This window comes from Opisthorchis viverrini, assembly GCF_000715545.1.
Source record: "Opisthorchis viverrini unplaced genomic scaffold opera_v5_252, whole genome shotgun sequence".
Classification (NCBI taxonomy): domain Eukaryota; kingdom Metazoa; phylum Platyhelminthes; class Trematoda; order Opisthorchiida; family Opisthorchiidae; genus Opisthorchis; species Opisthorchis viverrini.
The window spans coordinates 391805-408157 of NW_008751910.1; the positions used below are offsets into that span (position 1 = coordinate 391805).

At 44.7% G+C, this 16353-nt stretch overlaps 1 protein-coding gene across 1 annotated transcript in view; it reads left to right on the top strand.

Moving 5' to 3' along the window:
* T265_09068 (hypothetical protein) overlaps positions 1-16353 on the top strand; it is a gene marked incomplete at both ends in the record, with an annotated part of 32681 nt that overhangs the window by 10496 nt on the left and 5832 nt on the right. Inside the window, 4 exons of the mRNA XM_009175047.1 lie at positions 3719-3829; positions 7554-7795; positions 12000-12333; positions 15162-15420. Of these exons, the coding sequence (XP_009173311.1) occupies positions 3719-3829; positions 7554-7795; positions 12000-12333; positions 15162-15420 (946 nt within the window). The remainder of the gene's footprint in view (positions 1-3718; positions 3830-7553; positions 7796-11999; positions 12334-15161; positions 15421-16353) is intronic.

Consider the following 16353-nt stretch of genomic DNA (forward strand, 5'->3'; position numbering starts at 1 on the left):
TGTCCCTCACTAACGACTTCTAAATCAGGCGGCGATTTGTACCACTGTTCATGTGCCATTTCATCCGGCCAGTTTATCACTGAATTTAATTTAGGACCTACACGCAAGCCTGCCTGGTCCAACTTAGATGGGGCCACTGAGAGGAAAATACTTGAGATGAGCTGAACGTCAAAGGATTTGTGAGTGTTTGATCATTTGTCCATCACTTAATAAACCACCCACCTTGCACATTCACGTATCTTGGCAGCTGCATACGCTACAGTTATACGTAGCGGATAAAGAAGATGCGGGCAGTGTCCGTCAACTTGGACCAATTCCCTAAAGCCAAAGGGTCGTGTATAAAAGAGTGGTCTTAGTTTACGGTTGTCAGACCAAACCAGATCCGAAGACCTTGGGTGTCTTCAGACTTTGATCACCATTGTCTCTGTAACACAGAACCGAGTACGCAGTGGTGCGTAAGCCGGTACTTGGTATCCAACGGGAATATTTAGAGCAGCAGATCAAACTCACCAGGCTGAGATGGTTGGAGCATGTATTACGTAATTCAAATCACCGTCTACCCAAGGAAGCGCTGTTTTTGGTTCTGAATGATGGTTGATGGATGGTTCGTGTGGGGTAGACCATGATATGGTGACGTAAAGTCGACTACACTCAAGAGCATTTCTCTGAGTTCCTCGAGCTTTTCTGGCTGGGATCTATGTGATCCTGTTTGCGCATGGTTAGAAACCCTGCAGGCAACCGATCCAATTGATGCGAATGGTGTTTCTTCCTGACCGAACTGCCTAGGTGAAGTTCATCTGCCGCTGTGCGCTTGGTTTATATCGGGTGTTGTTCGCAAGGGACGCTGGATCAATCCCAATGATGTGTTTATGTTAATGCTATCCAAAAGTGCAGATACATTCTCGACCAATTCCTTAAGCACACTGGGCTTCGCTTCACCAAGTCTCCACCCTTCCCACCCCACTAAGGCCTCCATACCTCCTTTTTATGGCCGTTAAGCACCGATATATACTACTGCTGTATGGTTGCCTGTGATGACAACAACGACGAAAATTGTGGTGATTGGCTTGTGAACCTTTTCCACTGTCTACTTATGCGTTCTTTGATTACCAGGTCCCGAATTGGGATGCATTCATCATGAGAGAAAGCGTGTTTTGGTATGCAGTAGAATTGAGTGTTCGGGTCGCTACTCTTAATTTATCTATGCTTCTTGTTTGTGACCCTGAGTTAGAGCAGCCCTGTTTCTTCCTATTCCCATTTCTCTTATTGTGATCTGGAAACTGTTGACCCTTGAATTTTCGTTAAAATTTTGATCCTGCAGTTGCACTAAATATTTCATTTTCTGTTTTAAGGAAATCCTTCGGGGAACGTCGATAATATTTCTAACACATTTCCACCGTCCATAATCCAATTGACCAAGAAAAGCCCACTGTCACTGTGATATTTTACATCTTACGTTGGATTCTATCAGAATAACAGCTTTCGTAAATTCACACGTACCGCTGTCATGATTGCTACCTTCGTATCGATCAATTATACGCTCGTGAGCGTTTCTATGTGATGTGTGTCTCAATCATGTATCCTGGATATTCGTGCGTGGGTGCGCGCGGGTGCACATATTTGCGTGCAAATTTGTCGATTCCACTGGTAATGTCTGCTTTTCGCGAATACCATTACATGAAGTGTCCCTGACGTTATCCACGGAATGTGATTCTGACAGTATTGTGAGCACATCGGATCTTGGTTATGTAGATAGGGCATATCGTGTTGTATGTGCCGACGACCCGCTTTCCAGAGTTTCCATCAGGCCTTACATCACCAAGCTTCAAATGTCAGTGGCCTGTCCTAGTCGCATGTTAGAGTGAGCGTCACGTCTTATTCACTAACGCTGTGGTAGACTTGGAGTGCAATGCTTTTTCCAACTGATAGGTCTTACGGTGCTAGGATAAACAGCATTTTCAGCTGAATGCGGCTGAACCAGGCCACAAACACTGGTATTGGCCCTGTGCCGTTCTGCTGGAACCCACTTGCTTGCTACGGCATGGGTTTGAGGAGTTTGAAATGCGATTGACAGCGAATACAACGGTGGACACTCACCAATTACGAGATACTGGTTTTGTGGATAAGGCAACAAGTGGTGCTGGATATAACTCAGTGGCCAAAGGACTAGCGAGTTCTTGACGAGCCAGCATTATTTCGAGTTTCCGTTCTCGGTCGCTGCTGTCTGCTACAGGTCAGTCTGACCCCACCTCGGCATTCAGGATTTTTATGAAAGCTGTGCTCCGGAAGGAACGCCGCGGTTAATGGGTTATGGATCCCACAGTGAATCTTTCATCAAGCTGCTTGGTAGCGTTTGTGATTCCTGATGACCGATACTCATCTGCCTGAAATCACAACACTCAAATTTTGTATGTTCTTTGATCCGTGGGTAATACCTAGGTGACGTGCGATGTCGGAGTTGTATTCGGTTGTTGAGTGGCCAGCGTTCAAATTGCAGTCTCTCTTGGGCTCCATAAATTCTAGGTTTTGAGCTTGATGCTTTCCCCATGTTGTTATTAACCAGGTAAGGGGCGAGATGGCCTAAGTGGTTAGATCGCGAATTTACTGACCGGAAGGTCCGTGGTTAGAATCCGACCTCCGCCTCTCGACTTCCCCTGTCTAGGCTTGGGCAACCTGGCAGTATCCCAGCCATCGTGCTTCCTTCGGGTGGCATGGCAGTTAGGCACCGGAAGGGTTCTACAGCTGAACGCTTTCTTTTTCTCTTTACTGACCAGATACTTGAAATTTTTGGGTGAAGTCCACTTATTGAGTAGCAATGTTCGCCGTATTGCTAACAGTAGCTTTCCTCCGTGCCAGCATTGTTCAGTCGACGATATCTGATGACGGTTTTAGGTTTCTTTCTGTTCACTGGGACGTTAGGAACACGTAAATGATTTCCCAGCATTGATAGGATCGACTGGAATTTGGAGTTCATGCTGGTCATGTCGGGAGATCCCGCGGATACCTACATCTCATCGTTTGGAAATCGCATCACTGGCATTACCTGGTCCCTGGATGTTTGGCAGTATTTTAACCCTCGACTTCTTGCGTGACAGCTGCGCACTGAAGGGATAGTACGAGTGAATGTTGACTCTCGAGCTGTGTCTCTCGGAGACGCAGCTACTTTAGTCAATAACTGAGAGCTCTGATCCCGTTTGATACTTAGGTGAGTAAAGTATCTTGGGTTTGCTCTGTTAACAAGTTTCGATGCTCATTTAGATCACCGCTTCATCTGACATCAGCTGAGAGTTTTCCACAGATGAACTGTGTTAAATTCGTTTTCTCAATAGCTGCCAGACTCACAATGTCATGCACGTGTATCATGCCCCCTTCACCAACACACCACATATGTTACCATGTGGCGTTTGTGTGGCTTTAGTCGAAAAAATATCCAAGTATTTCTGTTTGCTACGATTTTACTTGTGAGGTCGATGAAACTCCTCGACAGCCCACGGCCGACTTTCACCCTTTTTGGAGCTTATCCAAGTCGGACATTTCATTCGCAAGATGGGATGGTTTCAACTGAGGTTACCTGGTGAGTCCTAAATGGGGGGAAAGCTGGTAATGAGATTCGGACCAGCTAATACTATATCATCATCCTATCTGTCTTATCGTTCAGCTGACCTTTTTTATGGAGTATATTTTCTTCTAAATCCGTTGTTCTCTCCTTCCCGTACAGAGCACAGCTGGTGTGGTTGGATGCTATCACCACGCAGCCACTGGAACTGTGCGTGCCCGGGCCGGATACAACAGTGGGAAAACTAACACTTTCTACACTGGACCGGATACGGTTAGTCAAGTCGTATGGTGAAAACCACTTATTTTATGTAAACGCAGGGTGCGATTTGATGATGCCTTGCATGATATCGCTGGAAAGAAACCTGACTCACACTGCTTTGTATAGGGTAGCCTGTCAAGAACACCATCCTGATTAAGCATAATCCTTCGCTTCTTTCTCCGCCTCGTTCTTCATAAGGATCCGGCAATACATGCGTTCTCAAGACACGAGCTGCTTCCGGCTAGTCGTATCCTGCTTGAAAACATTGGTGGATTTCACCTAAGCTGAAAGGTCATAACCACCAAGCAACTGTCAGAACAATCCTACCGTATAGCCGAGACACTTGATTTCCAATCCGAGTGTTTTGATCGTCGATCTGTTGGTACCACAGTTGATGAACGTGATGGGTGCAGATTATCCGTAAAGAAGTACTAGGTACCAGCTAATGAGTCGGTCAGAACGGCTGATAAAACCTATCAGGTTAAGTTGATCGGGACATTCTCTATTGATACCCAATTCAATGGAAGTCTACCTTAGGTTCAAGTTAGATAAAAGTTTACAAGACAAAAGACCATTACATGGCAACGTGAAATGAAATTGCTTACTGTTAAGTCGAGCACCATGACATCTACACCCCCTCCTGGTTTGTTCACGTGATTACTTAAGTAAAAAACATTGTAAAGCCGGGGGAGTTGCCTGGTCTCACTCGGTTGGTTATAATACCGCGGTAACTGAAGCAATAAAACGTAAGGCAAACAAATGCTGAAGGGAGCCGGTTAGTTGATCCACTCATTCACGTCACCGAGCAGTAACTACCAATCGACTCAGATTACTGGCATGGAAACGGTAACTAGGCCACAGAACGCCCAATATTAACAGTGAGTTGGATTAAGCTAAACAAGCCGACAGCGAGGTGATACAAACTCTTCAGAAATTTCAGGATGATCTGTTGTCACTATTCGATAACCTGTCTATAACTCACTGGCAGTCTTTCGCAGGACAGAACTTAACCCAGCAAATATGTGATAAATAAAAGCAAGATCGTGGATGCATAAGCTATGTAGTATGGTTTCTGTCTCGGTGATCCCAGAAAGATGTACACTGTCCACAATTACAAGCGGTACAAAGCAACGTATAAATTTTCATTTGTAATAATGCACTTAATTAGGACCAGAGGATGTTCGGGCTTCCGAGCAGGAACACAGCTATCGATCCCGCCTACACGCAGCAGTGAACGAATGTTCTTTGGCATTCGCCGAAAATAGTGTAGGCTAATTTGTTGTTTCCAAATAATTTGGCGTACCTGAGCTGATAGCGAGGAACGTAGTTGAAAACTTGGCACCGAAAATCTTCCTGTTTTCACTGAGACTAGCCGACTTCAACGTAGTAACAGTTGTTGCGGGGACGTCTGAAGTAGGTCAGCGTAGTGATGGAGTACTCTGACGAAGTGTGTCTCCCGTGTTCAGACATTTCGGAAATGTGAGACGTACTAGGTAAGCCAAACATGCCGTTTGATATGCATTCCAAACATCTGTCCGGTCAGTCATCGGATGAATCGTGGGTTAGCATTTTGACGACTCGGACTCGACGCCCCCTCTTCGGGAGCCAGTAATTTGTCCATCTCTTTCTTCGAAAACAAATGCGTGGAAAGAATCGATTTGATTCTGTTTGGGATCGTCACATTCCGTTGGTTGTCTCAGTTTGCTAGCTATTCAGATAAGCGAGACGTGGCACTATCGCCGTTGTTGTGATGCCTGTTTTTGTCTGAAGACCAGAGTTTACAATCTTTATGATTCCTAAATTCAATCCCTGTTAGCGACCGTTATTAACTTTCAGTAGTCAGCCTCAAAGTTCGATAAGTCGTCAGCTCTTTTCCAGTCACTAAGGGATTAAACGGGTTCAGGAAGATATGCCAATCATTTGGAAAGCCATAATGTGTTCAGAGCGAACAGAGGACAATGAAATGCACCGGGTTCATGAGCCAGGTCGTGTACCCAGGATCAGTTATGTCCAGTTTTGCAATGCATATCCCACGAAGTGCAGTGTTCCGCCAGCCAGTAGATTACCGTGTTGACAATATGAGGAAATGGGAGAATTTTCGGTGTAGATTTCGTGCTGTAAATGAAGCCAGTTGATGCTTTACAGCATAGATCGGCTGTGCGTACAAGACAAAATTCATATTAATAGAAGTTGCGAAGTGGGAACCAAAAACATTCTTAGCTGAACGTTACCCTGAATCATCACAACGTTGGGTTACACCGAAGTTCGCTGCGTCACATCACGGCACCACCAAAATAATGGATACTCAGCACACGGGCTGGTCGGTTATCCGATGGTCCAACAAGTAAAAAGAGAGGTTTATAAACCTTGGACCCATTTCTTATTTATACATCAACTCCCTTTCCATCTCATTCATATCAATAGGTACCAGCCTGAGGGAACTTGTCAACACCAGCCGTTCCAATGGCCACACAAGTGCACATGAATGCAGTGCATCTTTTCAGGTTTTCTGATTTTAGGTTTCACTATAACCGGCTACCATGACCAGTGTTCTTACCCATCCTCTTATTTTTGCAGACTACATACACAGGCCTAATTCCGTCCTTTCCCGCCCACGTTCCTAATGCTGCGCCTGTGGTACGAAAAATCAACTGTGCCAAACAGTTCGTTATGGTTTACAACGTATCGATCGGGGAATCGGGATGTCCTTTTAAAGGCTGGCACACAGTAGGGATTTAGGCCACGTGACAACGCGCTCGCTCGCTCGCGCACCATTCACTTGTCCGGCGAATTGATGGCCGCCTGCCACCACATTAGCTGCACACGCACTATCGATTGCATATCACTTAGATGTGTTCGTTCGGGTAGAAAGCGGGGGATAGTGCTGCAACCAGTTTTAATCCTCTATATTCAACAGCAACACCAACAACAACTGACGAGTGTCTTTCACGCCTGAGCTGATCTAACGAGAAGCGGTATTAGTAATAGGTCATAAACGACATTAATTTCCTTACAGTTCAACACTTATGGAAAAATTATGGTCTTCTTGATTGTATGGAGGTTGAAAATGTATAGTGTTTTTTGATACTTGCAGCTCAGCGTGTCGACTAGGCATTCGTGCTCGTTTACAGCTCACTTTCCGACTTTCAACAATCGAGTCATCCATTAGTAAACGATCGGTAGACATCGAATAATTGACCCACGCCTCATTTCGTATAGTGACTCATTCGGTCCGTCTAGTCCCAACGGCACTAGCGTATCATTCCCTTTTGGATGTGAATACCGCCGCTGTCGTTTGAATTCAACTTATCTAGGAGTGAGCTGACACATCACGCAGAGTTGGACTACAAGCTCCATGTTGTAACCAGTCTGATATTCTGGTCTCTCAATGATACTTTACTTGAATTTCCCCAAGATTCACTCTAGCGGTGTGGGTGTTTTCATCCGTACTACTGTCCTTAACAACCGTAGAAGTCCCCTTAAATTCGCTACACTGATTTGGTAGACAGATCAGCCATGAACTTATGAACTTCTGTTGGAGTACAAGAGTAAAAAACAATCAACTCAATCCTCTTTATGTATGCCACTCAATTCTCACACTTCAATATGCGTGCGACCATCTGTCCACAGCACAAAAAACTATGTTGCACCATAAAACTAATAGTATACTCAAATTTTCACTTTTTTGGGAGTAGAACCATACCAGCCTTTTTACGTCATTTCTACTGTCTTGCAGGAATTATTGATTTCGGAAGGCGACAATTTGGGTGGGACTTACAATCCCGCTGACAAGGTGCTCCAATGTCGTTTCCGACGCCGCGTGAGACCGCGCGATATGGTGCTCCAGTTAAAGGATTTGAGCGAACCTAATGCCTATTACCTGACAATCACGCGTGGGAATGATGTACTTCCGAGCGGGTTTTCTCGACCTTTCGCCGGGGGAGAAGCAACATATGACAGTAGCGTCTTAATCACTTCGTAAGTTGAGTGACTGCTTTCCTCCACCATTTGTCGGGCGTAGCACGATGAAAACCTTTCTTTCTCACTACTTGCAAGTAATGTAACTTCACTGAACTTATTGAATCGTCAGAATAGTTGCATCTAAACAAGGCGTACGGTCTTGACGTCATTCGCTGTTTCTGACGTGTTTTCATCCAGTTTTCTGGAACAACCTCGGAAAAGTCTTGATTCACCCTAGAATTGCTCCACGTAATATCGTAATCTAAAATGACTATCGATTACTCACAGAAAATTTGTCGTAATACTCCTCTAACTTAACGACCGTCCCAGTAGCGCGTCCCTTCGTAACATGAGTGTAGCTGTGCGCGGAATTTGAAAGTGCAAGTCCCCCCTTCCTAACCCAGCTGTTACGTGATCCCAGAGAAAGTAGGCTGTGTGTGGTAGAGAATATCGTGCAAGTGTACTGAGAATGAACCACAGAAACATTTTCTACGTGTATCAGCTTGCACCATAAGTTGAGACAAATCATTTATCGCATTTTTAATCCATAATTTCACAAAATAGCATCCACATCCAGGAAGCCACTACCCGTAAGACGTACCTACAATTCTCTACATGCTGAATACATTAGCAGCCATCAGATAATGATTGGTGCTCGCATCTCGAGAACAGAAACATTATCGGGAAGAAGGACGTCCAGGTTGAGTAGTAGAAACGGATCTCTTGTTTTTTCGTCCAGAATTATTGTTCTTCTAGATTAACGAGGTGTTGATAAGAGCGTTGGCTTCCGCACAACAGTTCACATATTTTATAGTTTTTATGTGGTCTTCAAAACTTGCGTTATCGGTTCATTGACCTTTCTTGGAGAGATAGTGCGTTCACTCCTAAGGGAGAAAAGTCACGGACTCACCATATGAGTCTGGGTTGCCTGTCCAAAGTTAGGAAATCCCATGAAAATGTAGCGAGAAATGTTCTTTTTGAATCCTGGGGATCAGTCTCATTTTAACAGACCCTAGAACTAAACGCTAACGATTGATTTGCAGTTTTATCGTCCCCTCTTGCGTCGACACGACTGACTGTCAGTTGGTTCATACGCACATCATTTCTTCACTGAAGCCGTTGTATTATTCTGCCATTTTGTATTGCCTTTAATTCTTTGATGCAACTCATCCAATACTACATTCTAGAATGAGAACTATTGGGTATTCCAGTTAGCTTCAAAATAAACAAAACTCACGACGGACCTTCAGGTTGTCCCTAGGTGCGACAGTCCCGAGGGCCTCGAACCATTGGTGTTCATGTCTCGATGGACATTAGTTCAGAATCACAGCAAATAAGAGTTCTGTGATAGATGAGCTTTGAGATTTAGCATTGCTTTCGCCTAGTATGAAACGAGCCTTATATGGTCATTTACTTGCTGGTGGATTCAATCATACCAATTGTAGTTTTTGTGTTTTTGTGATTAGGATTATGCACATCTTTCTTTGGAATAGCCCTTCTGTTGTAAAACTGGCAGGGATAGAGAATAGCCACTATACTACTAAGTCGTGCAGCCTAGTAGGACACATCGTTGCCTTTTGCACTGATCCGTCATGGAGCTCCATTATCCACCAGTGGACTACTTTGTCGGCGGCCAGTGTACTGCATGCTCAACAGAAGTGCTCCTGTCTGAAAATCCTAGATAGCTTTCGCACTGACTACCACCACCACCACTACGTGAACTCACTACACAGATGACCTAGTCTAGTCCAGGAGGCAAGAACGTGCGGTTTAGTTTAATCTTCGATTAATCTGTCTCACAGGCACACCACCGAAATATAATGCATATCAGCGTCAGCGCAATTCTGACCGACAGCGGAAGCAAAAAGCTAATGTTACTTGGTCATTGAGTTAATAAGGGGTATACCCACTCACTGTTGTAATTTCCAAGCTGTAGAGCTTTTCATACTATACAGAATTTATCTTTTCGGAGAAGTTTTGAAAACAATAGGCAAATTTATTCCTGGGAAATTTTCGCTTTTGACGTAAAAGCTTCGTCAGGCTAAGTGACTAGCTTACTAGGTTGGTCGAGATTTAAAGAGGAAGGAGCACCAATCAGCGGAATCAGGCTAAATCGGTGTTAGGTATCAGCCAAGGAATTTGTTTGCTCGGGCGGGTCAGGAAGCGTTTAGACCGATGAGGAACCTAAGTGGATCTGAGTCCAGCTTAGGGTCTAGTTCTTCCGGTTCACTTCACGTGAAGATTCCTCTTATCCGTTTATGTGAATGGACCAATGCTACGATAGTTGTGTAAGGGAGAGGGATTCTGTGAACTTTGGTTGGGTTGGGATTTCCATCCCCTTTTTTGCTAATGATTCTACGTGTATTGACAACTCCACACTACCGCGTGTCAACTCGGCCTATCGAAGACCACTCTACATGCCCTTGCCAGTTCCATATCCTCGGTCCTATTCATCCTGTGATGCTTAGTGATCTCCATTGCCTCGGCCATGAGCCACTGCGATGTGAATCACAGTCCTTGTCTTATCCTTGACTTATCCATTCTCCAGATCTATTCTATGTCCTGCGACTAAACATGTGCCGCCATCACTGGGTCTGACCGGTGCTTGGCACCAATCCGCATTCCTTGGTGGTTTATTTATCCCCCTCTTATGCTCGCCAATTTTGGTTGTAGTTCCCTTGCTTTTTCTCTTATGTAAACCTTAGTGCAATCGTTGCATTTAATTTTATACATAGTCTCTAGTCCGTTCAATTCAATTGCACCAAAACTGAACGTAACATTTTTCCCCTCTGGAAGGCTACTTGAATATTGGCTATGTTCAGCAGTCTCCGAACAACCTTGGATGTTCCTGCTTTATATGGAATGACTGCTGTGTTAATCCATTCCTTACCGGTTCTAGATACAGGAACTAATATCCTTCCTACTTGCCGCCTAATCAATTTATTGAAGCCTGTTGGCAATCTCGTTTTGAGCTGCTGTTCGGTCGACCTCTTCTGTGCACAGCACACACAATACGGGCGTACACGGACTTTGGGTTTGCTGATGAGTAGTTTGAAACGCTCCCCGTGTCTGTTGGTTTCTTATAGATAATAGGTTTTAATTCTCTACTACTCTATTATGTCATAAAGTCTCCAGAAACTTCCTGAAAGAACAAATACACTCGCCTACATTCCAATTAGGCTTTTATAGGAGACTTACCTGAAACGCACACGAGTAGTGTGGTTCGTCTTGAAAAAAGTTGATCATTTTCCAAATTGTGATTGGCGTTTAACAGTTCCGCCTGCCCATACGATTTCGCTTGATCCTCTGAATGTGTCCCAGATGGAGTTACTATTTTGGAACGGAGAAATTCCATTGTTCGGACATAGCTATGCGGCAGTGTACTGAAGCTATTTCTGCTCCTCATCCTCTTTGCGAAATGAAGGTATAATTTGTTGCAACACTTTGCGATTCCAGTAGTCCGTTTGATTCCTGATGGAAGCAGTCACTTATTTGGACAGGCTACCAATGACTGTTATTTCAAACTTAGCTTTTAGCGCACCAAAGCAAAACGTGACCATTCTCTGATAAACTGGCGGTTGACAGCCCTCATACCTATGTCCCTTTGCGTAAGAAGTGATTGGGCGCACGCCGTGCTTCTGTTTGTAAGGACAGCACACAATGGGGGCGATCGAAGATTGATATAGCTTTTGCGCTAGAGCACCTCTTCTGTTGCTCAGTCAGGCAAGAGTTGAGGATGGAGGTAACTGTCGAAGGAATAACGTGAGTTCAATAGTTAAACACTCATAGCAACTCACTCATGTTCGCACCATTTGATGGCATAACTGTTATTCAAGCCGTAGAAAACACGAAGCCTGAAACACCTAGGTATGATGTCGAGCCCATACGTGTACCACAGCCCTGATCAAGACTCATTCTAGCCTATGTAACTGCCAGAATTAACTTTGAGGTTGATGAAAGTCCTTGGTTAGCCTATCACAATTTTCCCGCTTTTTGGGGCTCATCAGGTAGCTGTTGCAAGTTCAGCTTACCTATATACGCCCTTTGTACAGTTGTGCTATTCTTAATGTTTCATTCACAAGCTCGCTATAAAACCGTTTAAAACTGTCCTACAGACACATTAGCCGATGTCCGATTGTCTTTTTGTATTCGTAATTTTAACCATCGAATATTCGTAATTATCTTTCACCTCTCGCACAATGTGTAATGTTGTCTATTGTAGCCCGATCTACGGAAGCATGACTGTTATCTCGGAGCAAGGTTCGGCTCTGATGAAGACCCACGGCTGTCTTATGGTGCTTGCCTGGGTACTGTGTGCCAGCATCGGCGTCATTCTAGCTCGCTACTACAAAGAACTTTGGCCGAATTCGGGTCTGCTTGGCGAGAGAGTGTGGTTCCAGTCTCACCGAATTCTACAGTTTTCTTGTGTCATTCTTACATGCATCGCTATCATCCTGGCTTTTATCTATTGCGAAGGTTACTCCCGTGTGTCTACGTTCCCTCATTACGTGCATCCGATTCTTGGACTGATCGTATTCTGCCTTGCTCTCCTGAACGTGAGTTTGATTCATTGTTTCACGTGTGTATTCTCCATATATAGCCCCTCCCCGCTTATGGGAATGGTCCCGGTGAACTTGGTTGAGGTGATAAAAACCGTACTTCAACATCAGCCTTTTACGTAACTCAATAGTCCACTTTCTATTGTTAGATATGGAATCAATTCATCACAAGGACCACTCTTCTGAAAAAGCACCGTGGAATCGCCTTGGGTCAAAACTAGTGTGTAATTTGTTGTTGAGTCTTTCAAACATCATAGTTGTGCTCCGTCCGCAGACGAAGTCACATTGTATCAGAGAGTACTTTTGAGTCATCCCTTGATGATTTGGTAGAGTGGGAGGGGCTACCTCAAAGCTTGGGTGAGGATTTACTTTTTGAAACATTCTGTTGTTGATTGCAACTCCAATTTCGCCCACTGTGGTATGTCATGAGGTACGTTAGCGTGAGACTGACTCTAATCGACGTGAGTGAAAATTATCAGAACTGTGTTTATAGGGATATATTCGGATTTTCAACCGGGTCAAGCTAGAGTCATTGTGATGGGACGAGGAGACCGAGCTAAAATACTCTATTCTGATCAATAAGAGCACATCTCCCTCTGGTCCCCAACCGGTTCACGACACATCCGTCCAATCAACGCAATGTTCGGTTGTTTCGATCGAATCGCCCATGGACAATTCCTCTTTGGAAAGTTATGAGACTAATGATCCATATCACTTACTTGACATGCCTCTAGATGTCTGTTCTTCTGAAGGGTGCTCGTTACAAGAGCAGTCCATATTTCTTGGGTTATGCAAAGCAATGCTTGCTTTGTGTTTCAGTATGCCTGCGTGTTTGATGTCTGAGGCATCGGGATGCATCCGGCCGTTTGATGCACTGAGTGCTTTATTCCAACCAATGCCACCCAAATTTACTTGATATCCTGTCCTCTTTGATGTTGGTTGAATTTCACGTGTTTTTTGATACATTGCACGATACTGACGCTAAACCTGTAATACCGCGCCATTATCATCTTGGTCAATTACCGATAGGGATGCTGTAACCGTTCCATTTTAGAAAAAGTTGGAACATTTAAATACCGTATTTCAAATGAGGCTTACGCAGCAGGACTTTCAAGAAGGGTTTTCAAGCGGAGTAGCGCGACGTGATTTTTCTGTTTTCTTATGTGCATTTTCTGTTGGTTCCCTCTCAGGAGAGACTAGCGTTCACTTTCGGTAAGTACGTTCTGGTGGTCTCTCCAGGGGGGGGGGGCGAGATAGCCCAAGTGGTTAGAGCGCGAATTTACTGACCGGAAGGTTCGTGGTTCGAATCCGACCTCCGCCACTTGACTTTCCCTGTCTAGGCTTGGGCAACCTGGCAGTATCCTAGCCCTCGTGCTTCTTTCGGGTGGCATGGCAGCTAGGCACCGGAAGGGTGCTACAGCTGAACGCTTTCTTTCTTTTCTCTAGAGGGGAACACGTTTTGAACACGTTTATAAGCACTTAAGGGCGAATTTGAAATGTATGATCACAATTTCACTAACTGTCTGCGAACTCCAACTCTGCACGCATACCGTCCTACTTGGTCCGACCAAACCAAAGGACGACCAGAACCACTGGCGTCATGTCCGTAGTCCGCCGTTGGAACACCGAAGTAATCTGAACCAGACACCGTCATCCATCCGTGCACAAACGAACGCTCGCGGAACTCCCGTAGCCTAATCATATTGTTGCTGATTATACGGAGTGTTTGGTAACCTCTTCCCACACAGTCTCGTTCTGGTATCTCGGCCTGATTGTAGCGCGCTTTGACGTTGGGCCGTTGCTTATGATTCTATATCAAAACACTTTCATATGCATTCTTATCAATTATCAGGCCTTAACATCCTGCATACCAAAGGGTAACTTTTGTTCCTGCTGTGGTAAACCAAGTGAGCATTTCTTCGTTCGAAGACATTTGTTAGACGATAGCAATGAGGAACCTTATACGAAACAGATGAAACGACATGCTTTTATAGTGCGCTTGTAACGCAAGCCGAAATATACTGAAAATAGGGGCTCAAATGGCGCATCCTGAGACTTGCTGAATGGTCTCTTAAAAGCTTCCAATTAGAAGCTTAATTCCACGAGTTCGTATTTAGTTGTTTTCTTTTTTGAATAGATGATCTACCACACGTGTGGTTGCTTCCTACAACACTATTTGTTCGTAGTGCAAACGGAATCAGGTTGCTTTCTCTTGTCTTCATCTGGTCATAAATCGGGTTTTCAATTCAGGACATTCTAAATTCCATGCCCTCAACCAGGCTGGGGTTTTTCCACGGTTGGGTAGCGTAGTTGTCAACCAGAACCCATGCACAACCACCAACCAAAGCGCCACTACGTTCCCTAACAACGCAGCGGTGAAGTCACCTCGATTGGCGATGAAGTGTTCGAAATCAAATTGCTCAGCTCAGCGAACAAGCCAGCAACAATGCTGAAGGTGTTCGGAGGTCGTAACCCTAAATTTTCTTTTACTTCCTATGGGATTTCTGACCATAGCTTGTTTGGCACATTTATTACACTCTTGTGAGAAGAGTGACGATCAGAAAGCAAGGATGCTTATTTCCTGCAGTCCTTATCATGTGAGGCGGCGCTGCAAGTGCAAGATGACCAACATCTTTTGTAGGCAGTTTGTTTTGAAAAACACCTCAATACGTTTTTGTTTTTATGTCATTCGGGCTCTTGAAGATGTACAACCCTTGATGATAGTCACGACCAGCTTCCTGTCACCATAGTTGTCACATTTGAAGACTTTATCAATAGGCACCAAGCGATCCACACATAACACCCGCTTTAACTCCCAAATTCAGCCATTGATCACATTTTGCCGATGCAAAGTTGACCATCCTGATCGTCCCTGGTTCAACTGGATTCACTTCTTCATCGGGACATTCGCACACGTCTTGTCCGTGCCGACAATGATGTTGGGATTGAGGATGCCGGCAGCCGGTTTCCAGCTACAATTTCTCAATTATCCATTGTGGATTCTCATATTCTTTGTCATCTTCCAATTTTGCATCGAATTGATCCTGGAGATCCACGGATGTATGTACTATAATCGTAACAAAAGTGAGTTGCTTTTTTGGAGGAACTGCTCATCAGTTTGCTGAAAGCTCTCATGCTTTTATTGAGATATTTTAAATTTGCCACGGTTACCAACTCGGATTCATAGTTGTTTGTTATTTGACTTCTAATCTACTCGCACATTGTATCTGAATGAAGTACATTATTTCGAAAGTTCAAAATAGCAACCCATTTTTAAGAAGGGTTAGTTCATATGCACTCATTTGCAAACTAATTTGTTTTTTTCGAGAGGCTCACCTGAAACCCAGCTGAATCTCTCGTTTGTGATGTTTTCAGGCAACTGAATATGCTGCACCAGGCCGCTACGATATTCGAGATGTCGCGATACATATATATCTTTGTAACGTACTACTCATAAGGTTGCTGAAAATCCTTCGACAACCTACGACCGGTTTCGCCCTTGGGGCTCATCAGGTAGGCGCGGTCCCCGGGTTTCCGTCAACCTTATGTTCTACTTGAAACCAAATTCAGCAACCTTATGAGTAGTACGTTACTAGGGTTAGTTCACTTGTACCTTGCGACAGATGAATGTCATGGCTTATTTCGAGCATTCCAGTGAGTACGTTTCCCGGGAATTGACCAAATATATGTGTAATTCCAGTGCCCGACCACCTTGACGTGGTGGTCGGGCTCGAGTGCTTCAGCGATTCCGCGGGCTACACTGGCTGGAACTTCGTTCCACAAGGTGCAACCATGCCAGGAAGGCCAAAGGGCCAAGAGCAGCGAGACCCCGTACTACGAGTAATCGTGCTACGAGGCGGTCTGGGGTTAAAGTCGTACTGTCCTCTGCGACAGGAGTGTGAAGGCAGTAAGGTGGTTCCCCCAGGCGACCAGCATGTCCATATTTATGGAAGCAGCGATGCTGCCTTCCCCCGAGGAAGGACGGGTTAGAAAAGGTCGGCCCCAAAAACCGCACAC